The sequence below is a fragment of the Gadus chalcogrammus genome, chromosome 22 (genome assembly GCF_026213295.1).
Source record: "Gadus chalcogrammus isolate NIFS_2021 chromosome 22, NIFS_Gcha_1.0, whole genome shotgun sequence".
NCBI classification, from domain to species: domain Eukaryota; kingdom Metazoa; phylum Chordata; class Actinopteri; order Gadiformes; family Gadidae; genus Gadus; species Gadus chalcogrammus.
The window spans coordinates 19,373,007-19,395,548 of NC_079433.1; the positions used below are offsets into that span (position 1 = coordinate 19,373,007).

General features: G+C 45.1%; 2 protein-coding genes across 7 annotated transcripts; both read right to left on the reverse strand.

Moving 5' to 3' along the window:
* Positions 1-3,338: 3,338 nt before the first annotated feature.
* si:rp71-45k5.2 (uncharacterized protein LOC560783 homolog) lies at positions 3,339-6,195 on the reverse strand. Of its 4 annotated transcripts, none has more exons than XM_056583035.1 (5): positions 6,086-6,182; positions 5,342-5,381; positions 4,762-5,013; positions 4,537-4,632; positions 3,421-4,406 (listed from the first exon to the last, which is right to left on the reverse strand). In XM_056583035.1, the coding sequence occupies exons 3-5, from the start codon at positions 4,906-4,908 to the stop codon at positions 3,750-3,752; spliced, it is 900 nt and encodes a 299-aa protein (XP_056439010.1). In that variant the 5' UTR covers positions 4,909-5,013; positions 5,342-5,381; positions 6,086-6,182; the 3' UTR covers positions 3,421-3,749. The 4 variants fall into 4 exon arrangements, with proteins under 4 accessions (XP_056439008.1, XP_056439010.1, XP_056439009.1 ...); XM_056583034.1 differs by lacking the exon at positions 6,086-6,182 and adding an exon at positions 5,907-6,061; XM_056583033.1 differs by lacking the exon at positions 5,342-5,381 and having other exon boundaries at positions 3,339-4,406; positions 6,086-6,195.
* A 3,990-nt stretch (positions 6,196-10,185) lies between these two features.
* LOC130375782 (catenin beta-1-like) lies at positions 10,186-21,092 on the reverse strand. 3 transcript variants are annotated; one of them, XM_056582865.1, is made up of 17 exons: positions 20,915-21,092; positions 19,954-20,000; positions 19,502-19,711; positions 19,168-19,418; positions 18,828-19,066; positions 17,483-17,684; positions 17,213-17,372; positions 17,025-17,128; positions 16,778-16,912; positions 16,094-16,297; positions 14,053-14,211; positions 13,835-13,954; positions 12,622-12,772; positions 12,037-12,158; positions 11,842-11,902; positions 11,389-11,584; positions 10,186-11,002 (listed from the first exon to the last, which is right to left on the reverse strand). In XM_056582865.1, exons 2-16 carry the CDS (start codon positions 19,964-19,966, stop codon positions 11,394-11,396), a joined length of 2,322 nt encoding a protein of 773 aa, XP_056438840.1. In that variant the 5' UTR covers positions 19,967-20,000; positions 20,915-21,092; the 3' UTR covers positions 10,186-11,002; positions 11,389-11,393. The 3 variants fall into 3 exon arrangements, with proteins under 3 accessions (XP_056438840.1, XP_056438842.1, XP_056438841.1); XM_056582867.1 differs by having other exon boundaries at positions 17,228-17,372; positions 20,915-21,090; XM_056582866.1 differs by lacking the exon at positions 20,915-21,092 and adding an exon at positions 20,612-20,857.
* Between the last annotated feature and the right edge of the window lie 1,450 nt (positions 21,093-22,542).

Genomic DNA, 22,542 nt, shown 5'->3' on the forward strand with positions numbered 1-22,542 from the left:
TCCGGGCTACCCTGCTGGTCCCTGTGGTCCAACTTAAACCAGACGCATCTGAACAAGCTACATACGTCCCCTTTACTCCAGCTGTTAATAAAGCGGACAGAAGCACAGGGCACCATCATACAATTGTGTTGCCATGTGAATATGAATATGAATGGTAAAAAAACAATAATATGATACATGAATACAGTGTTGTTGTTTTTAAATAAGTTACATTTTAACAGGATCGTATGACCGTGGCATTTCGAGACCACGGTAGCGGTCAGCTGCTATTTGTATCTAATTGTTGAATTGGTCTTTGTTGCAACAAAATGAACAAAAAATGAATGAAATAAATGTTTGTAACCGGGTCGCCTTATCAACTGCCTACGTTTACTCATAAGCTCTTTCTCTGCATACGTGACTACATGCACAGGCCACTAGAAAAACTGATGCGTACCTGCTGATTTGCTGGTGAGTCGCTCCCTTGGTATGTGGTGTGTGTCTGCAAAAGGGAGGCGGCTGATTGGCCAATGGATGACTCAGTCTCACATGCTTCCACACAACACGTAGTAAATGGCTTTTTGATTGATGCAAGTGTTGAGCACTTGCATCGCACTGTGAGCCAGTGTTGGGTATATTACGTTGGCTCGGTCAGGTAAAGATTATGAAATTAGTGGTTTTTGTAAATCTAAATCTCCCTCTAGTTTGGTGTGTCCCTCCCCGGGAAACACCAAACCTTCCTGCCCTCCCCGAGACACACCAAACCTTCCTGCCCTCCCCAACCACCAGTAAAATGGAGTTGCTAAGTGTAGCTTGCAAAATCATGTGAATGTGATTCTTACAATGACTCACAACAATTAGTCAATAGCTCCTATCCATCAGTCCTACCCTTCACCCTAATCTGGATCTGTAACAGTCAGGATAATACAACTGCAACAACTGTAACTGGTTGTTTGGGTTGTAAACCAGTAAAGTCTGCTTCATGCTCCGCAGCGGTCGATAGTGGTCCAATAAAGGTTATGATAAGATAGAAATCTTTTCATCTTTTTTATTGATTGACCAGACTGCCATTCATCCAATGGTTTGATGATCATCACAAACTGTAAAATCTTACGATCAAGTTTGTTTAGTCTGGGAGCGGTTGGTTTATAGAAGGTTAAAATAGCCTGTCAAAGTGTGGCAGTTTAGTGTGGTGTGAAGTTATCACCCTTCACCTTTGACCTCCCACCTGATTGTATCCTCTTTTGTATTGTTCATTTTCCTTTGTATGTGAATCTTAAACAAACGATGAGATGTTTTGATATATGAGAAACCATAAAACAATTATTGATATTAAGGCTATTGTTCACAAACACGTCAGTTGGTGGACCGTGTTTATGGCAGTGTTCTAGCCCACGGTAGGGTGTTATGTAATTACATGAACTCACAGAGACATCATGGGCACCGAACATTCCAGAAATTTGGGCCTAATCCCAATTCCTAAAACCCTATCTTGTTCTCATTCCTGAGAATATGCTTTGAGGTAAAGGTTACTGGAGAAAAATGTGAAGAAAAAGGAAGATAAATACAGCTGAATAAGTTGAAAATATACAAAAAGAAAAAGAGAAACCAGTTGCTAAACCCCCATGGCATGTTGTAGTTCTTATATTAACCACAGAGTACACCGATAAAAGGCTTCAAGTCAGAAAGACTTAGAGTTTCCTCATTACTAAATGGATATCTAACTACAGCATTCGGAAAGGAGAGTACAAAGAAGGAAGTACTCTATTTTTCGAGAAGACACTCCCAAAATAATCCCTCTCAGGATGTGCAATTTTGGGACACACCTTCTTTGTTCTTTTACTCCGACATCCGTGTGGGTGTGTGGATGTGGATGTGGTTGTGTTCACACACACTTTGGACCACAAAGGGAATGTGTGAAGTACACATAAGCAACAGAACAGAGGGAACAATAAGATTGAACAGGACTGTGGCTTAGAGACATTTCAGAGACAAGAGTGTTTCTGTTTGTCTCTCTCTCTCTCCCTCTCCATCCTTAAGTCACATGCTCGGCCGCTCTAACTTCCTGCCTGGCTTGCTCTCTTTTGTAATCTCCGATGGGCGATCAGCGTTGGGAGGGAGCGAGGGAAACAGACAGACAGAGGCTGAACTGTCAGGATCTAAGCCGTCATTAATCCCTCCCAATGAAAGTATGTCGTGGGCCTTTATGCCAGTTCTTCCCCCTTGTCCTCCCATACCAAATCTGGGCTCTTACATTTAACTCAGAGCAGTATACTATTTAGTATATAGCAGATGCTTTAACTGAAAGCGACTTACAGTGAATCCATGTTCATTTCAGCAAGCTGCATGCAGGTGCAGGCATCTTGCCAGAGGGCCCTATCATGTATGGGTTTGACCGAAGACATTGGGATCTCACCCAGTGCCGTTTGGTTGAGGGTCAAACCCCATGGCCAGCACTACACTGGCCTGCAAGTAAATGGGTCAGGGGCAGGAATTGAACTTGACTTCTAACAATGATTGACATCCCTTGATGCAATGGATTCTCTTGCAATGAACTCAAAATACTGCATGACAAGTCCAAAGGTTGTAAGCCTTCCCTGGGAGCAGGTTGTTATTGGCATATCAATTGGCTTATCGGAAAAGTAATTTTTTTTACACCATGTTGGCATATTTCAAATCGAGTTTGTTCTGTTGCTTAACTGGTTCTCAAGCCTTGTCAGACATGTCACAGCGTGGACTTTGTATGTTTGAGATGTATACCATTGTGCCTGCAGGTCTGAAATCATTTGATCAAGCAGCAGATGAGGTCCATATCAATACACGGTTATAGGCTGATATTTTTTTAAATGGCTTAATGTCCCCCAACATCTGACAACATAATAGAAGGCATAGTCCTCCAGAAAATATAGAGGGACACAATGGACTTCGAAAACTTGTATGTGTATTGAACACTTGTATTCTAGTGACTGAGCTTGAACTGGTGAAAGGGCTTTAGATCCTATAACCTACATGACAACCGGTCCTGGGCAGGAACAGTTTGTTGATCTTTTCCAGCCCTTTTTAAACCAAGAGTCGGTAATGACTCACATTAAGCTGTGCGAGATCTGCAACGACCCTTAACCATCCATGTTCAATGAAGAAATAAGCCCTTGATGGGGTATCCCTTATGATAAGTTCTCACGGGAAGGTCAATGTCTAAACCACGCGTCTTAAGATATTTCAAATAGAAAAGCAAAACGTTTTGCTATTTGCTCACCTTAAGGTTCCTAAAGTGGTCAGTCGCCCCAAAGTTCACATCCCATTTCAAATGGTGAATGAGACCCGACTGCAAATACATCATTTGCCTATGATCTCCCCCAAAAAACATTTGTTTTAATGATCAACCGTTAAAGATATGTGCATAGTATACGAGTACATCTATCATTACTATGAGAAATTTATATAAATAAAAAAAGATCAGTGGGAATTACGAAGACAGGACACCTTTATTGTGCTGTTGAGAAATAAAAAGCAGTTACAAAAGAAAGACGGTTATACGACACTGCCCCCTGGTGACAACATGACGGGTGATGTACCATGTCATTTTAATTACAGATATTCTATAGTTTTTCATTTTTGTGGCCTTCACCAACAAAAAAAAAAAAAAAGTCGACATAAAAAAGTTAAAAATAAAAATTCAGCATTACAATGAAAAAAAACATTAGCCGTAATTCAAAGTGCAACAAGTATATATTTATATATTAAAAGTCCTATTTTTGTTTGCCGAATGTTCACAGACGAAAGTGATTAACGTCACAAAGGTATCTGGACATGGGGTTGCTCTGCGGTCCTGCCACATACGGAGCCTGGCCGTCTCTCTGCTGGGTCACAGGGGCAGAGGGTTCCCAACACATCCTCTTGAAGGGCCGGGCCCCCGGGTCCCCCACTCGGACGTTGCACCACGTGTTGTGGAAGGGCCACCTTTTATCTGAACCCGGTAGCAGTGTCTCCACCGGCAGGTAGTCCCAGCTCAACCAGCCCTTGGCTTCGTCACCACAGTCCCCCGGGGAGTAGGCCTGCTGCTCCAGCTCCACGGCCTGGCCGGACCGCTGAGGTGCTGGAGGGGGAGGGAGTGGAGGCTTGGGGCCCTGGCGGTAGGGACTGTCCCTCCTCAGCAGAGACTCGATGGAGAACGGCCCTCTGAACTTAATGCTCCCTCTGGTCGGAGGAGCTTTGCAGTCCGCTGGTTCTGGAGTGTGTGGGATGGTTGTGATGGGGCCCGGTGATCCCTGGGGTGTCAGGGGCCACTTTGCCATCTTGGGGGCCAGCTCTGGAAACTGATCCAGGATTTTCCTGAAGTGACGGTGCACCATCTTGACAGTGATTTGACTGTGGTCCAGCTTCCAGTAGTTCAACTTACAGCTCGGCATCTGTGGATACATTGGATTCTAAAAACACAGCAGAAAGAGGCTTGAGATTAGGGTCCAGACTGAAATGGAGAACACATTTGTTTTAGGGTTAAGGTAAACGTCCATTTTGCTGCATTCATGAGAGAAATGCATGTTCCTTAATGTTCACCTTGACAAAGCATTTGCTGTAGGACAAGCAGACTCGGATGTTGTTCTCGAAACACTTCCTGTCTCCCGTGACAAATTCTTCCAGCTTTTCCATCAACTGAAACCAAAGAGAGCACAAAATACGTTCAGGGATTTTAGAACGGACTGCCTTTAAATACAAACACTCCTACATGAGCCAAGGAACACCTGGGGGGGGGGAATACCGTGACTCTAGATGTTTCATTACCTGAGAAAAAGTCAGCATCTTCCCAGGGGTGTCCTGCAGAACGCAGGCAATCATGGCCAGGTAGGTTTTGCTCCTCCTGTTGAATCTGGGGTGCGCAGCACGGTGCTGGAGGACCACAGGTGGCGGAGCTCCGTAGACATCAGCCATGTTCTTCTAGTTTGTTGTGGGCTCAGTCCAAACACACACAGACGCCGGGGGTGAGGTTCACTCTTCGTCTCCAAGAGGCGTACTATGCAGAGCTCCCGGGACACGCTGGATTTAAGCACAGCAGGAACAAAAGCACATTAGCGCCTCCCACGTCAATGAGGAGCCGCTCATGAAGTGGAAGAGCAGAGGCCAGCAGGGTGTGGCTGTGTGGTGGGGGTCAAAGAGGACGCCGATTAACATGTCCATCATACAAGTCATTAGAACCAGCCCCACCGTTTTCTGGGGCCTTCATTTACATTTTGCACTCATGTACACACTTGTATGATCATTTTTAGTGCCACCAAGTTATTTACATTTCCTCACCAGAAGTCTAAATAAGTAGTGAAATCTTAAATGATAAAAAATAAGATTTAAGAATATAAATTGGTCACACCCTGTAAGCCATCTTTGGTAGAAGTATTTGTGGGCATTACCTGTGACATTAGGATAAATAGGTTACAAACAATAACCATGAGAGATATACTAAACGCATGTTCTAAATCAGAGCACAACAAGTAATAATTCCATAAGTGTTGACACAGCAGATGTTTGGCTGGCCTTACACTTCGTGATTTTGAATATAAAGATGGCACCTGCATCTTTCTACACAACGGGATCTTTCGTTGAAACTAAACCTCTTCAGAGTGAATGCTTAATATCGTTACTATATTAAGAAACATTATCTTACACCCATTTCAAAGATTCAGTTGATGACATATTAGAATAATCACTTGAATGTAAAGAATTCAAATAATAGTCTAATAATCTATCCACAAAATAGCACACATTACGCAAGGATATTCATCGCATTGTTTGCACATTAGAGCAACTGTGCAGTCAAAAACGAGAAATACTTGCATCAACATTTACATTGAGGGCATTTAGCAGACACTTTTATCGAAAGCGCCTACAATAAGTAGCCTACATTTGGCAGAAGATTCTAATCGAAGTAGGCTCACCCATGGAGAATCATTTGAAACTATCCCAACTTTTAACTAGCCTATAGCTTAAGCCTACAAACGGTTTTCTCTCAAGATGGCATTACTGTTTAACAAAACTGGCAGGCAAACAAGTATTCAAGAAAACACATCTCAGGTTAATTCTAATTATCAATGCCAATAAACAAAGCGTTTGTCACCTTGACGTGTTGCTCGCTGTACACCCCACTCATCGGCAATCACGCTCCGGCAGCACCGGATTAGCTGCAGGTGTGTACGGCTTTAAGGTGGAGCCACTCTGGGACACACAAGAAGAATGGTAAATACACAACTTGGCCTTTCACCCTTTTTATAATCACCCTTTATATCACTGCACAAATCCCTTGGTTTATGTAGCAACTGTGCTGTGTGATCAATATGAGCACACATTGGAATGTTCATGCAAGCTAGAGTATGTCTAACCTAAGACTTAAAGGTCTACCTGCCCTGCTTTGATATTGGTGACCTTGGGTGGCTTGAAAGGCGCCTCTAAATTAAATGTATTATTATTATTAGTATTATATTACAGTAGGCGTTCCTCGCTGGGTTATTTTAAACAAAAGTTTGTGGATTAATCCTAGATCAACATTGTCTCTTCAAATAATAGGAGAATAATTGCAGTATATAATTGTATTTTATATTGTATGCGCCGGGTAGCTCATTCTACTGTAAAAAAAAAAAAGTGTAACTTAAAGAAGTGATATTAAAAATTAACAAATCTTCAATTTTAACTCTCAAAACCTTTGCAGTAGAACTAAAACACCACACATTCCAATGTTATAGTCCTGTTAGACACAACAAATGTGCCCAATTTGCATACAAGTGCAGCCTTTGAAAGCCACGCAAGCTATGTGGTAGGTGCTGGAATTTCGCAGAGGGATCTGCATTTGAACAAGTTAATATCACTCAAAGCATGTCCTTTGTTTCTCACATTCCAGTGTTTCTCACCTCCTTCACGGCAGCAATTTGAATTGGAGCATGGTCGACTTTTGAATGTCAAGCTGTTACTGAAATATGTGGAGCATGTGTTAGTTAGTCGGTGTGTAGGCTACTTTACTTGGCGCTCTCTATTGGGGACTAATTTAAATATTTTTCATGAGATATTGTGACTTTAAACCAAGTGATTTACAGTGAATTCATATAATTCGGGAGCAGATGTAGGGATTAGGTAGACCGTGGTCATTGGGAATCGTTTTCGACTAGGACTCGATGACCTGGTTTAATATCCATTCCCCTTTTAGGAACAGTTGCCTATAATGCCTTGCTGGTTTGATCTTTATGTAATGAAAGATTTTTCTTTATAGAACGCCATGACTTATTTGTCAGCGAAGCAGACAGTGGTAAGAATACGTTTATGCACCATGCTAATGTTGGCTAAAAAGAGGAATAAAGAATCATCTTTTGGAAATCGATCTTAATGCCTTTATTAAACAAATGAGGAAAAATTCAACCTTTTAGGAAACCAATTTTCTTTGTGAACGAATAATGTATCGTAAATAAACATATGTTCTTCATTAAAATACAGGGTGCATAAGTAGGCCTATATGGGGCTATTTTAATAATTCCAAAGACCTAAGTTACTTTATCAGGATGCATAGTATCCTGGATCCATGAAATTAATAGCCTTTAAAAAAAATCAGCCTGCCTCGATTGGAATTGAACATAGGGGTTCCTATACTTATGCACCTTGAATTTACATAAAGAACATTTTTCTACATTATTCATTCACAAAGAAAATTGGCGGCCTAAAAGGTTGCATTATGATCAATTTCCAAAAGATTATATTTTTATTCCTCTTTTTAGTCAACTTTAGCATGGGTGCATAAACGTATTCTTACCACTGTATAGCCTACAAAAACAATATAGGCCAATTTTTAGAATCGAAGGGACTTAATTTTATATTATATTTGAATGATCTATACCAATACCAAGAGGTCGTCCTTCATACGAAGGTCTTATATTGTATTAGACTTTTGCTAAAAATAATTGACAGTTTAAGAATAAAACCGTCCAAAAATAGATGTATTACCGGTATATAAAACTCAGCTTCTGCAATGAAAATATCAGACAACTCACTCACTGTCACTAAATAGCATAAAATAATAAATAAGAACCACTCAGTATTACTTGATTGTTGGGTAAATATTTTTATAAAATGAATTGGCCCATATACATTTCCAAAATAATATTGATCAACTGCCTTTAGACCATTTGAGGCTGTACTTGAACTGGAATAAAACAAAGTAGCCATACCCATAACAAAAGAGATTATCAGGTGAAAGCCTGGGCCCTTCCCAGCCAAAACATCACTGACTTACATACCGTCCCATGTATTTAGTTCCGACTTCTATCCAAGCGGACTTACAATAAGTACATCAACCGTGAAGATTCAACTCATAAATTGATTAAATCCTCACAATTCCAAGAGTCCATACAATTAATAAAATGTCTTTTTTTTCTTTTTCATCTGGGACGCAGGACGTTCCTGCTGTCCTTAAGTCATCTGGGTAGCTTGTGGCACCACTGTGGAGTGAGGACAGAACACCATCAGGATTCTGTTGAGCGGCTGCTGGGGTCCCCCATGTAGCGATGGAGAAGCCGTTTGTTATAGAGTGCAGAGGCCGGACTGCTGGTGATCATGTCTGGATGAGCTGCAGAGGATGAATGGCATATGCAGGCAGACCGGCCTGGAGGGAGTTGCAGCCAGACACAAGATGTCAAGAGCCTGGGCCAAAAACCTGTGTGGACTTCTGCGTGAGGAACAGACGTATCCTCTTGTTGTACAGCAGGTCTGTAAAGCGGGCGGTCGCAGCGATGTTGAAAATGAAGAACAGCTAGTCATCCAGTGTTATCGGCAAGGAACCCAAGTGTCATACTTGGTTCCTTGCCGATAACACAATTTTCAATATTGACGGAGAGGTCGTGGACGGGCGATCCCTTCCGTACAAGGAAGTGCAGCTCAGGCTTGTCCAGAATGAATCTCAGGGGGTGCGGCGACATGAGGCGTCAGCCTGACGCAGTGTTTTGTGGCATATTCATAGCTGGGGTAGGATTAACCAGCCAAGTGAATGACAGTGCCCTGTGAATTAGTGAACTGAGAAGAGGATGGGACCCAGAAAATAACCTGAGGGACCCCGTGTTGAGACCCTCACTTTTCATTACCCAGGCAATGAAACAAGCTCGCTTAAAATTACTTTGCCTCCACATGATCCAGACAACACATCCAGGTAAAGTGGAGCAGCAGGCTGGGTCCCAAGGCGCAAGTGATGACCGAGCAAAGGGCAGGCCAATGCTGGAACCACAGGTCAGTGGAAACGTTGCTCAGAAGTTGAGATAAAAAGGTGGCCATACACCATGTGAAACAAGGTGGACCACTGTGGGACCGGAGATTGCTGCATGAACAAATGGACCCATTGGTATTCACAATGTTATCCATGCTTAAATCTCACTGATCTCCCTTAAGATGTAAAAATCAATGGACTGTTTATGTAAAAAAAAAAAAAAACATTTTAATTAGAAATGCACTAAAAGTTCTGCCAATATGTAATATTAAATAAACCTTAAATTCAATGCAAGCTGGATGTCTCTAAAAACAAGGGACAACTAACGGCTCAAAATATTTTGAAAGCAAAGGAGCGTAATAAACTAGAACAAGGGAATACAATCTGCAAGGAGGTGGACGACACCCAGAGCCGTACAGCAGTAGTTAACTAGGACCATTGATGGATCAAGAGATAACGTGGGATTTACATCTCTAAGCCCAGAGCCCCTGATGTCCAGGCAAGGGGCATGTCCTCTGCAATAAGTTGTAGCTGAAAAACAACCAACATTAACTATTAAATGTATGAAGTACCACCAGTACTGCCCAATCTCTTTACATGTGCACATGTGACACATTTTAAATTCCCTTCAGCTTAAAGGAAGCATTTTTTAGCATACATTTAAAAAAATATAAATGACAGGAAACGACATGAAATAAAATGCCACTTTATTGTTCAGGTGTGTCACAACCTTGTCTCCAAAATAAGCACTGAAGGACTAACTGATTTCATCAACCTCGCCTCAAAGGATGCCACGTTAAACTTGGGTTTTCTTGCCCTGCCGGCGATAAAAGGTATTCTCTATTTGACATCCAATGATAGCATACAAAATAGTTATTGACCTACCAGGGATACTGTATATAAAACACTTGTCTCTAGGTTCATCCCGAACCTAGAGACAAGTGGGGAACCCCCCCCCCCCCCCCCCCCCGCCCGCCACATCCTCCCCAGGAAACCCCTTTACAACCGCAGTGACACTCAGAGTATGCTGTAACAAGCATACATTAAGAATGCATAATTTCATCGTTGATTATAAAAAAACAAAACTACACAATGTTACACTTTAAAGTCAGAATACGATTCGATTGATTATTAGTGTTCTACACGTTTCGGTCTCAACCAAAAGGAACATTGTATAATATCACTATAACTTAACACTACATATAACGTACGATTTTTTAAAAAAGAAAGATTACAAATGATTGGCAAATCGAGAGAAACATGACGATGGTGAGCGCCGAGGCAAGCCGGTTCAGTACCATAAAAGAGAATGAGTAATACAAAAGAAATAGAAAAAATAGAAAAAGAATGGAAAGAAACAACCGAGAATACAGCCAAGGCTAAAACATGAGTGATTCCATCTTTACGATCCATCGCGTGTGCTCTCCTCATTTTGGCAAGCCATGCCATAGGTCTCCCGCTGTGTGTGTGTGTGTGTGTGTGTGTGTGTGTGTGTGTGTGTGTGTGTGTGTGTGTGTGTGTGTGTGTGTGTGTGTGTGTGTGTGTGTGTGTGTGTGTGTGTGTGTGTGTGTGTGTGTGTGTGTGTGTGTGTGTGTGTTTTTTTTCCACGCCTCTCACCAACACCTTCGCTTTCATCCCTTTCTCCCACATTTCAGACTTTCTAGCGACATTCCTGTGGCAACCATCTCCAACCCTGTGTAGTCCCGAGTCAGGCACTTCCCACGATCCCCCTTCCTCTCTGCCGTTACCTTCCACTCTGCGGGCCACGCCCCAAAACACAGGTTCCCTTCGATACAGCTGGGAAGGAGAAACAGGGGGCTGAATTAGGTGCAGTTCACTACTTCTGTAACGGCTGTGCAGCCCTAACAGCTCCGGCAGCGTTTCAACACAACCTTTTGCTGCTTGGCGATGCAAGAGATTTGCTGACTAACACGGTATTTGATGATAGATGTCTTTTAATAAAGGTCTGAAAGGTCCATTATTATACTTGAAGACTGCCTAATGACTCGTAGCCACGGGCAAACCGCTACTCATCACTTTGTATGGTGCAATGCGCTCACTGGGATGTTGCCATCACATGCAGACGGTACTAGGTTTAAAATAATGTGTGGAAGCAGATTTAGAATGGGACCAGGGGTAAATAACCAGTGTGTAAGTTATGCTGCGAGTGGCGTCTTCCTCACCCGTCCTACAGGTCGGTGTCGAACCAGGCCAGCTGGCTGCTGTCCATCAGGTCCTGGGTGTGGCCCAGGTCGGGCAGCGGGTCGGTGTGGGGGCCCAGGTCGGGCAGGGTGTCGGCGTGGTAGTCGGCCCCCTCCATCATGGGGTCCAGCAGGGAGTCCTGCCCGTATGCGGCCGGGTACGCCCGATAGGCTCCGTCTGACCGGAGGAGCACAGAGTCAGTAACTAACCTCAGAACTGAGGGACCCTCTATAAGCTAGAGTGGAGATGAAGGCTCATAGGTTCAATTGGGGATAAAGCCTTTGTAGCAAGGTCAATCTTGGATGCCTTGATTCGAGGCCCACTCAACTGCTAAGAGAGAAAGGCTCAGATTGTCAGATCTCCTTCTACATTTCCCCGGGCGCCCCTCACCACTACATCAATCCACCTAAAGAGACGCTTGAACCAATCCTCACCATCCTGCCGGTAGGCCAGGGGGTCTCCCTGGGACCCCATATCCAGACCCAGGTCTCCAGTCTGAGGGGGGGACGGAGCACACCGTTAAAGTTGTCCAATGTTCTTCCACACCTGTCACACTTTCAGCACTTTTCAGCGAGAGTCAGCTAGAGGGGCGTGTGTGCGTGCGTGTGTATGCGTGCGTGTGTGCTGACCTCGTTCCAGGCCATGGGCTCGGTTCTGAACAGGGAGCTGGTCAGCTCCACCGACAAGCGTTTCTTGTAGTCCTGGGGCTTGTCCTCAGACATGCGGAACAGGACAGCTGCAGCATAGGTGGCTACAGGGGAGACAACTCATCATCATCATCATCATCATCTCTACCATAGGAGTATATTGCTTTACGCAAGCTTGTATCAAACATGCTCAATCCTCATAAAACAATATCATGCAACACAATATATTTATTATAGCTTTGTTGAATACTTTCTACCGTTATTAAAGAATAACGTATAGATTCTATGAATAACAGACTTTGGCCAAAATATGGTATATTTGGTATCGAATGATTGCTTTTATAAGAAATTAGTATCATATTAAGCAGAACCATATACAGTGAGACCGTCTTTGAGAACTAAACCCAGACAGGGGTTTTATTCATTCATTATTTTTATTTATAAAAAAAAAAAATTGTCTTTCAACACAAATAAGACAATCCTTGAAGACCATTCCAGCGAGGCAGAGCGGTGGTACATGCCCCCTTCGGTACGGTATGTGTGTGTGTGTGGGGGGGGGGTACCCACCGACGCCCTCGTTGCGGGAGTGCAGCAGCTCTGTGAGCGGGGCGGTGGCTCCCTCCGCCTCGATGGCCTCGGCGGCCTCCTTGTCCTGGGCCAGCTCACACAGCACGCCGGCCGCCACGCGCTGGATGTTCTCCACCGGGGAGTACAGCAGCTGACGGCCCCGGGAGAGCAGGGCAGAGGGTTAGAGCAGGGCAGAGGGTTAGAGCAGGGCAGAGGGTTAGAGCAGGGCAGAGGGTTAGAGCAGGGCAGAGGGTTAGAGCAGGGCAGAGGGTTAGGGCGGGGAGAGCAGGGCAGAGGGTTAGGGCGGGGAGAGCAGGGCAGAGGGTTAGGGCGGGGAGAGCAGGGCAGAGGGTTAGGGCGGGGAGAGCAGGGCAGAGGGTTAGGGCGGGGAGAGCAGGGCAGAGGGTTAGGGCAGAGGGTTAGGGCGGGGCGACGTTTAATCCAAAACAACCCTTAATACACACATTCACCGACCGACGGTGTGAACCCCGCCACGAGACAGCCGGCTTGTGGAAGCAGTTGGGGTGAGGCGTCTGCTCTCGACAACCTTCTGGTTACAAGTCAACCTGCTCTACCTCTTGAGCTAAGCCCACCCGGCGGCAACGGCCCTGCTTTCCCCAATCACACCCCTGCGATTAGGGAGAATACTGATACAATATCAACTTAGCTTGATAGGAACGATTCTCGTAAGATATTTTGGCAATTGTACTTAAAACTAGTAATTTTTGACCGGATTATAGCCGCAATGTAATAAAGTGTGTAAGAGCATTTAAAATGGACGTCAGAACGACCAACGTTGTCAGCCATCTTTGTCGAGTCGTACGGCCAACCTTCCCACTTTGCAACTCGTGCGGGTGGTGTACGACGCATCTCGAACACACCATTAACGAGGATAAGATGCCATCGTTGTTGAATAAGGGGAATGGGTTAACCCATGGGTTAATTTGTTTCCATGAACAACCTTGCTTTATCGACCGATATATCGTTGTTTCTCATCTTACAAATGTAGTTATTTTAAGTCGTTTTGGATAAAAGTGTCTCTCTGCTAAAAGCCCAAAATGTTAATGTACAAGGAACCCCGCTAACCTGGTGGATTATTCAAAATATGTTTGCAACAAATATGTTACTTTCCATTAACAAGAAAAGCCAATCCTTTGGAGCCTGAGCAGTGGAGAGCGTAGGAAAACAGTACGACAGCGTGACAGTGTTCTACCTGGACAAAGAGTGGAATGGTGTTGAGTCCCCTGATGACGATTCTGTTGTGCACGTCCCGGGCCAGGATGTGGAGCGCCCCCGTGCATCCTTCCACAATCTCCTCCATGCGCACGCCCTCCTGCGGGGGAGAGGGACAGACGAGGGCGGGCGTTAGAGGAACAGAGGATCAGCAGGAGCGTGGCGGTATGTCTGGCCCATTTGGGGGATTTGGCGCACCACAAACTGCTGCTGGTTTCCTCCCATACTGGTGCGTCTCTGGGTGTCCTGGTGGGCCCGGACCAGCAGCTGGACCAGGCGGGGGATGGCCCCCTGCTCACGCAACGCACTGTGATTGGCCGGGCACAGGGCCAGGTTACGGATCAGACCGACGGTTGCCTGGAGGTGGAAGAGAAGGGAAAGAAAATTTGGGGGCGATGATTACAATTCAAACATGGCTTGCAGGAATGAGGAGTTGGATTAGGGGGCAAGACTGTTGAGCAGCTAGGAGGTTAGGGGATTCTCGTTAAAGTTGTGCGTCAGAGGGAATGAAGCTAAAACAGAGCATAGAATTAATGACGCCGAGCCGAACCTTAGCAGTTACACCATACGGCCACCAGATGGTGGACTGTTGTGATTGAAGGCGCTATACACATTTCCTGTGAAAGGCTGTTAGCTAGTATACATTGTTTGATATATCAAATACTCTGGCTCCTCCCCCGCAATAAACATCCTGTTTTGAACGGTGAACTATTGACGCATAGCAGCTATAAAAACTACAAAATGACTCCCTTAATGCAGGCTACGTGGAAAATGCGCCAACGATGGCCCAGCCTGACTACACCCTCTTCCACTACGTCGCTAAGATGGCTGCCGTTGAGTACGGAAAGTGTGCATCGATCCACACTTCGTGGTTTGACCGTTTAGAGTACACCATCCGGGTCCTTTCAGTACTTCTTTTCGCCCCGATCTTAATTGGAAAGCCCTATGTACTCAAACTAAGGGCGCATTCACACCTGCCTTGTTTGAATCGAACCAAACCAAAAACATCGCTAGTGCGGACCTTTTCGGCTGGTGCGAATACAAACCATCGAACTCTGGGGCGGACCAAACAGCCGGTCCGAGACCCAGCCGGAGAGGTGGTCTCGGTTCGCTTCCAAACGAACCCTGGTGCGGTTCGCTTGAGATGTGAAAGCGACCGCGCTAATATCCCTTTTTGGACACAACAGGCTCCCATTGCTGCTTGTTTATTTATATTGTTTGATTAGCGCGGTAAATTCAAAGATCAACATCACGTTATCAGACCCGTTAAAAATGCGCCGTGGCTAAACAAGTAGCGAAGAGGAGTCGAGATGTCTTTTGGATATTTGGGCAGACAAACATATAAAGTACGTTGGAGTACACTTATAATAATTCGGATGCAGTTAATGCATTCAGTACAAGGATGGGGGAGACGGCATTCGAGCGGTCCGCGGATAGCATAACATCATAAATTCGACGTTGTGCCAAACGCCTCTGATGCTCCAAAAGTACTGCAAATGTTTGTAGCTGTATGAAACCAATCAGTTAGGCACAACAAGGGCAGCACACTGAATCTCCATAATTACCAAGGATTGTTAACTTTCTTTTTATGCGTTACCCCGCCTTACCCCGACTGTCCAATGATTGAATGATCTATGCACAAATTTGCGTTGTTGACAAATTCTTGGACTATTGAGAAAAATCGCAATGTCGAAAGGAACCGCACCAAAAGATGAACATTGCGTTTTGGTCCGGACCAAAGAGATCGAACTAAGGACTTTCCTGATGTGAATACGCTCCAAGTATATTGTGTAAGGATAGTGGAACACAGAAGACCTTGTGCACTTTCAAAACAGGGCCCAGAAAATGGATCATCTGGTTATGAAGGTGATAAAAACAGAGGCAAGACATAATTTGTGATTCAAACTAAGAAAAAATATTTTTGTTCTTGCTGGTGCCTCTAATTCTGACATTCTGGCATGTAGTTTGGACTGTTGGAATCAGTGGATTTGCACGTAAAAGTTATGAAATAAATTATTACTTATTATTTTGTTTAGGGTGGGAATAGTTTTCAATTTAGCCAACAATGGTTATGATGGACTAAAGATGAAAATGTATGATTTAGAGAAGTGTGTCACATGATTAAATATCTAGATCAGAAATTATATGAGCCAAATGGTTAAAGTACACTAGGATTACATTTTAGTCAATGGCACAGGACTCTTGTCAGGCTAGTTTAAAAGGGTTGATCTGTGTGTACCTTGATGAGTGGCCAGTGGGAAGGAGGGTGCAGCAGCTTGACCACCACCGGCAGGCCGTAGTGGAGGCGCACTGCATTCTGGGCCATCTCGGCGTCCTGGTGGCGGGAGGTCAGGTGACGCAGAGCGCAGACGGCCGGCTCGGTGATGTCTTCCCGGTCGCCGGCTCGCAGGACGGTGCGGACCAGGGCCTCGATGCCCCCCACCTGGCAGAGGAGACAGGAGAGGCTGTGTGTGAGGAGAGGCTCTCCAAGAGGAGGAGACCCTCAGTGAAGAGAGGCTCTCCAAGAGGAGGAGACACTGTGAGGAGAGGCTCTCCAAGAGGAGACACTGAGGAGAGGCTCTCCACATATCAGGATGGTGAATCTAATCCGCTCCATTAGTGTGATCAGGTGCTTTCTCTGATTCCAATACTTAAACAATTTCCAGATTATTCTTTTTTAAAAAGGAGAAATATATGGCGTTTTCACAAGCAGTTTGCTGGATATAGCTTTTAGGAAACACGCATTCAAAGTTTGAATGCGTGTTTGAGCTCCAGAAACCCAGAACACCCCAAATCCCATGAAAAGTGTTGTTTTCATAATATGTCCCCTTTAAATAAGCACGATGTCATTCATTACACCTCTCCCTTCTTGCCTAAGAAAACCCATTTCTTCGCCGTAAACACGTATGTCTCCTTCTTGTACCTGGCACACCATGAGCTTGTTGCTGTAGTTGTTGCATGTGAGGTTGGAGAGGATGCCTGCAGCACACGTCACCACATTGATGTCATCGCTGCCCAGCAGCTGCACCAGGGTCCCGAGGAGACCCTCCATGCCCTCCTGCAAAAGACAACAGAGGGTGAGGCAAGACGACCGACAGACAGAAGAGACATTTGACCGTAGTGCATGGATTGACTGAGTTTGACTTTATCCACAGTGCATGCTTGGTTACCTGTTTGGTGGCCGCATCTGACAAGTTTCGGAGGGTCCACAGGCAGTTCTGGACCAGACGCTGGCTAGGGTCGGTCAGGTGGAGGCCCAGGGCTTGCATGCCTCCTATGAAAAGCGCACACACACAGTTCACTCCATTGCTCCCCGTGATAACCTATTGCATGACTTGTCTCATTGGGTAATGCCCACCTTGTGGGTACATACCGGCTTCTACGATGGCCGGCTTGTTGCTGGAGCAGACAGACAGCACCTTGAGCACTCTGCTGGTGGTCCACAGCAGCTTCTCATAGGTGAAGGTCCTCATGATATTCACCAGGGCCTGGGGGCCGCCGCTGGCCAGGATGATCAGCTAAATTAAAGTAACACATTTACAATTAGACATTTATTTCGCCAACATTAACAAACAAAAAAAAAAGGTTAGTATCCGCTTAATGCAAACAGGTTAATATTTCCCATTACCTTGCTCTCCTGGTTGCCATATGCCAGGATCTGCAGGCAGTCAGTGGTGATGGCAAGGAATTTGACGTTGGTGTTGGCAAGCAGGGCCACCATCTTCTGCAGGCCGCCGGCCAGACGCACGGCCATCTTAGCTCCCTCCTGGTGGAGCAGGAGGTTGTGGAGGGTGGTGATGGCGTAAAACAGGACGCTGTCCACCGGTGACCTACACAACCCAAGGGAAGAAGACCTACGTAAGCAAACTATATGGATAATAATGGATCATAGTGTCAGAAGGTAGGTTAAAGGAAGCCAAAGGTTATTAAATTTGCCCAGAAGCATATGCTGAAATAAGGAACTTCAATTAAAAGTAGAGAAAATACAGACAGGCACCCACTCGCAGATGCTTCTTTTTCGATAATATAGCTTAGAAACACTGTCTTCTCCGATTGTTGCCAATTACATCACAGCAGACGTATAAAATGCAGACCAAGCCGTGAAACATTTCACACAACAAAATAGCACACAACTATTTTCATTCATCAGCAAATACAGACTTTGCAAGCCCCAAAAAAGACTACATGCAATAGAATCTGTAGGCAAACTTCCAGATAATGAATTCTTCACCTAATTAAAAGCTACATAAATTTGGTCCCGGCAGACCTCATCCAGAATCTGTTCATCTGAACAAGGATTAATTAATCTAGTTACATACCAGTGGGCCTTAGCGTTTGAGGGCGATATAGGGCTTATAAACTGCAACCTGTGTAATGACTGGTGCCATTTTGGCTACATACGAGTGAGGCATATTAGGAACATTGGTGGTAATGATTTGTATTTAATTGTATAATTGTCACAACAGCAATATACTGCTCCACTTTCCTATGACTAAGGTTCTTAGTGTAAGTCGCTTTGGATAAAAGTGTCTGCTAAATGCCCAAAACGTAAATTTAACCCATTTGTAATTTATGGGGTGACGTTTATTTTTTTGAAACTGCCACATCGTTTCTCCAGTGAGATGTAGCAGAAATAAGTTCATATTAGTCCCTGTTAAACTATGTTTATACTGAGCCCCTAAAATCACTCACACGTGTGGGCCTACCAAAAAAGTTTGTTTGTTAGCCATTTTTCCGCATCGTTCTTCAGAATCTTTTTGTAATTGGTCCCGGCCCCAACTCTCTTGAGTCTGGTCAATACGGCAGAGTAACGCCAACCACAATAAATCCCAAGAGGCTTTCTGAGGTACAAGCACTAAATAAAGAGGGTTGTTAAGGGATACTAAAGTCAACACCAAAAAACGATTTCATGAGCTACTCCTCATTGACAACTATACAACTAATTCTAACTTTCCCCACACTCTGGCTCTCACCCAAGCATCTTGACCAGGGCGGGGATGCCCCCAGACTTGAAGATGGCGAGGAGCCCCTCGCGGTGGTGGGAGAGGTTGTGTAGGGTGCCGGCAGAGCAGCGGGCCGTCTCCACGTCACCGGTGTTCTGCATGGCGCGCACCACGGCGGACACCATCTGGGGCGAGCGCATCAGGGCGTGGCGCGACGCCTCCTTCTTGGAGAGCTGGTGAACCATCACGGCCGCCTTGTTCACCACAACCTGGAGGGGGTGGAGATAAAAAAAAAACATAGCGTTGATTTTTTGGTGTTTCTCGTTGGTCACTGAATAATCGTTTCATGGCATCGGGGCTGGTGGTGTACCTGGTCCTCGTCGTTGAGCAGCTTGGTGAGCTCGGGGATGGCGCGGGTGGCCAGCTCGGCGTCGTCCTGGTAGTTGATCAGGTTGACCACGGCGTGCTTCAGCATCTGAGACGGCTCTGCCAGGCGCTGCACCGCCGTGGGGTGGGCGGCGTCCAGCTGGTTGGGCGGGATCTGCACCCCCTCCTCCAGCGTCTCGGGGAACATGGCCGCCCGCACACGCTGGGCTCTGGTCATGGCGCAGCCCTCCATGTCTGAAATGAGTTACACGATTGAGCTTAATTTACACGCGGGATCGTCCTTCATCTCCAATGTCTTTTCGCCGCTTGTTTTGTACCTGGGGCCTCAGGGGTGAAGGGCGGGTTGAACTCCCAGTCGTAGAGGCCTGGGTCGTCGTCCTCCACATCTGGGTTACCCTTGCCGCTAAGGGAGGGAGCGGATGTGGTGACCCCAGACTGGATGCCAGAGTCCAGGTAGGACTGCTGCTGCCACTGGCTCACCGCAGCCTTGCTGTCCCCCATCGCCATGTCCAGCTCCATCAGATCAGCTGCACGACAAATACACACCCAAATACACACCGTGAGGAGGAAATAGAAGGATGGAACGCATAGGATTTAAATCAAAATCTTTAAAATGTATTAGACACAATTTCCAATTGGGCAGGTAAGCACACAATTCAAATCATTAAAACCGTTTCTGCATAAATAAACCGCAACGTAAAGTAGATTAAACGAGACGTAAAGTAGATTAAATCAGAACTTGTTTAATAACAATTGAATGTATACTTACACTGGGTAGCCATTTTGCTTGCTTGACCTAAGCCCGCAAAAATAAATCTGTAAAAATAAATAAGGCAAAGAATGTTTTAAGTCACAACACCACTTTTTGTCTAGGAACTCAAAACTACACAAAAAAATAACCATCTAGCTCGACTCCCACGCAATTCACAGCGCTACCTGTACCTAGAATGGAGGTGGTGGGTTATGCTTAGAAATGTTTCTGAGGGGGAAAATGCCGAGCCTCCACCTCTAGCCGACAGAGCAGAGCGGGGTGGGTATTTCCAGGCCAGCGTGAACACAATTCACCATTGAGAGGCACAGAACATCAAAGGCATACTTCTCCCCCTCCCCCTACCACGGCCAAGTTCCGACCTCCCAGCTTGGATTTCCAGTGAGAAAAACTCTGCCTCCGCCTCTCTATCACTCCCATGCCTCCACATACATGACCGTGAACCAGTCCCTGACCTGGCCCAACGCTCAGCTACCCGTGTTCATGTCTCACGCCACACAACTAAATGTATACACAAACACGTAAGCGTTTGTAAACGTTATCCAACACCCGTTCGCTAACAGGTTGGCTATTCTACCTTGGGAGCTACCCCTAGCAGTCGTCCGTTAGCATGGCTAGCTAGCTAACATAAACAAACACTGCTTTAGGATAGACTCACGGTGTGAAAACGTGTGTCCAGAGGTGATGCACAAACACAATTAAAACCACGTTGATTAAAAATGAAACATGCGGACGGGTACGCTGTGTGCTCTTGGTTAGATCTCCCCCTACATGTAGAGGTCTGGTCGACTGTAGCTAACCAGCTCGTATGGAAAGTAGATCCAGGCGCACAGAACCTGCTACCAGTCCGATCTGAACCCCAGCGGACCCCTCATTAACGATGAATACGGGTTCCTTTCAACAAAAGGAGAGCGACGCGATTTTAAGTACAATTCAATGATAGAAAGGAAGCAATCCTTACCAGCGTCGAGCCGCTCCTCCGTGTTTTAGTCAGGGCGGTTTGTCGTTTTTCGGTAGGTGAACGCGAGGAGAGGACTGCTAGGTGAACCACCCGTAAGAGTCCGAACCACACCCGCTGCTGCTCCGCTACGAATGATGCCTCCGCTGTTGAGGCGACGATCAAGATGGCGAGTGAAGGAAAAAGATTCTGCCGCACTTCGAAATATAGGGCGCTGTGGTATAAAGTTTTTTAGTTTGGGTTTGAGAACTGAAAAATATTTTGTTGACTTGCTACTTAATACATGTTTTTGAACTTAATACTTGGAACAGTTTACTAATTCGTTGATAGAAAGGTGTGCAGTGGGGGTTGTGGGTTCATGAAAATGGAATGTGTGTGAGTCACGAAAAGAAGAAAACGAATTCGCATTACTACACGTTTAATTAATTGATTGGCTTTATTGACCCCTTCATTTAGATAAGCGCACATTTGATTTTCCTCTAAATGGTTTGGGATGCGTTTCCACCGTTTATTTTATTTAGTCCCAAACTCCAACAAGCCTCAAACTCCGTCTTGTCCAGCCTAATGTTTAAAACCTATAAACTGACAACCAAACTCTTGACCCTGGGGATCCGAAAACCTACATACTTTTCATCAGTAATGGTGAATGATCGTGCATTTATGAGATTATGAGCAACCATTTCCTAATTTCACATGATCTCTTCCAAACGAAAACAAATGTAACTGACTCCCTTTATTTACTGACACAAAAATCAATAAAATGGTATCTATTCAAGAAAATAAACAGTATTTGGATATTTTAACTAATATACAATATTTATTGGTTTCAAGAAAAACTTAATGTAATAGCCAACTTGTATACGACTGCAGCTCCCAATTATTTGTGTGTGTGACAAGAGAAGTTGTGAAAAACAGAATGACGACACAGGAGTTGAATCCGAATAAATACACCTTTTTAATGAACTGATTAACAGATCTGATTATATAAACGCCAACACGGGGCACTGAAAGAGCAGGACCAAATCAGCGAGACAATGACTGTACATTCTGACATTATGACCCTCCCCATCCCGATATCCCCCCCCCCCCCCCCCCAAACCCTAGGCCAACCCACCCAAATCCCCTGCCTAAACTAGTCCTCACCCCAAGACCCTCTCCCCAAGCAGCCCACAGTAACTAAGGAGTTGAGATGCTAGTGGTTCCTAGCTGTACAAATGCTATACTGGGTGCCTTTCCATGTGTCCCGTCTTGATGTTGCCTGGTGATAGCCATGTTCACCTGAACTAGACCAGCTGTGAAATGGCCCCAATGTTGGAGCCCCATGTCTCGCCTCTCACCCGCCCCTCCCCTGAAATGTGTAATGGTAGTTTAAGTTTTGTGTATTTTTTTTCCTTTGTTCTTGTAGTGTATCGCAAAAAAGTGAAATATGCTATGGTATGGTTTGTAATGACCTTGTATACACCGGTTGTGAATGTTCAAAGTTTAAAAGCATAGTAATGTTTTTGGTTGAAAATGCAGACCGCCAGAATCTCATAACTTCAACGCAACTTCAAGAATAAATTCAGTTCTTCCCTCCCCGCCTTTCTTTCTTTCATGCATACATGCACACACAGACACACACACACAAATAA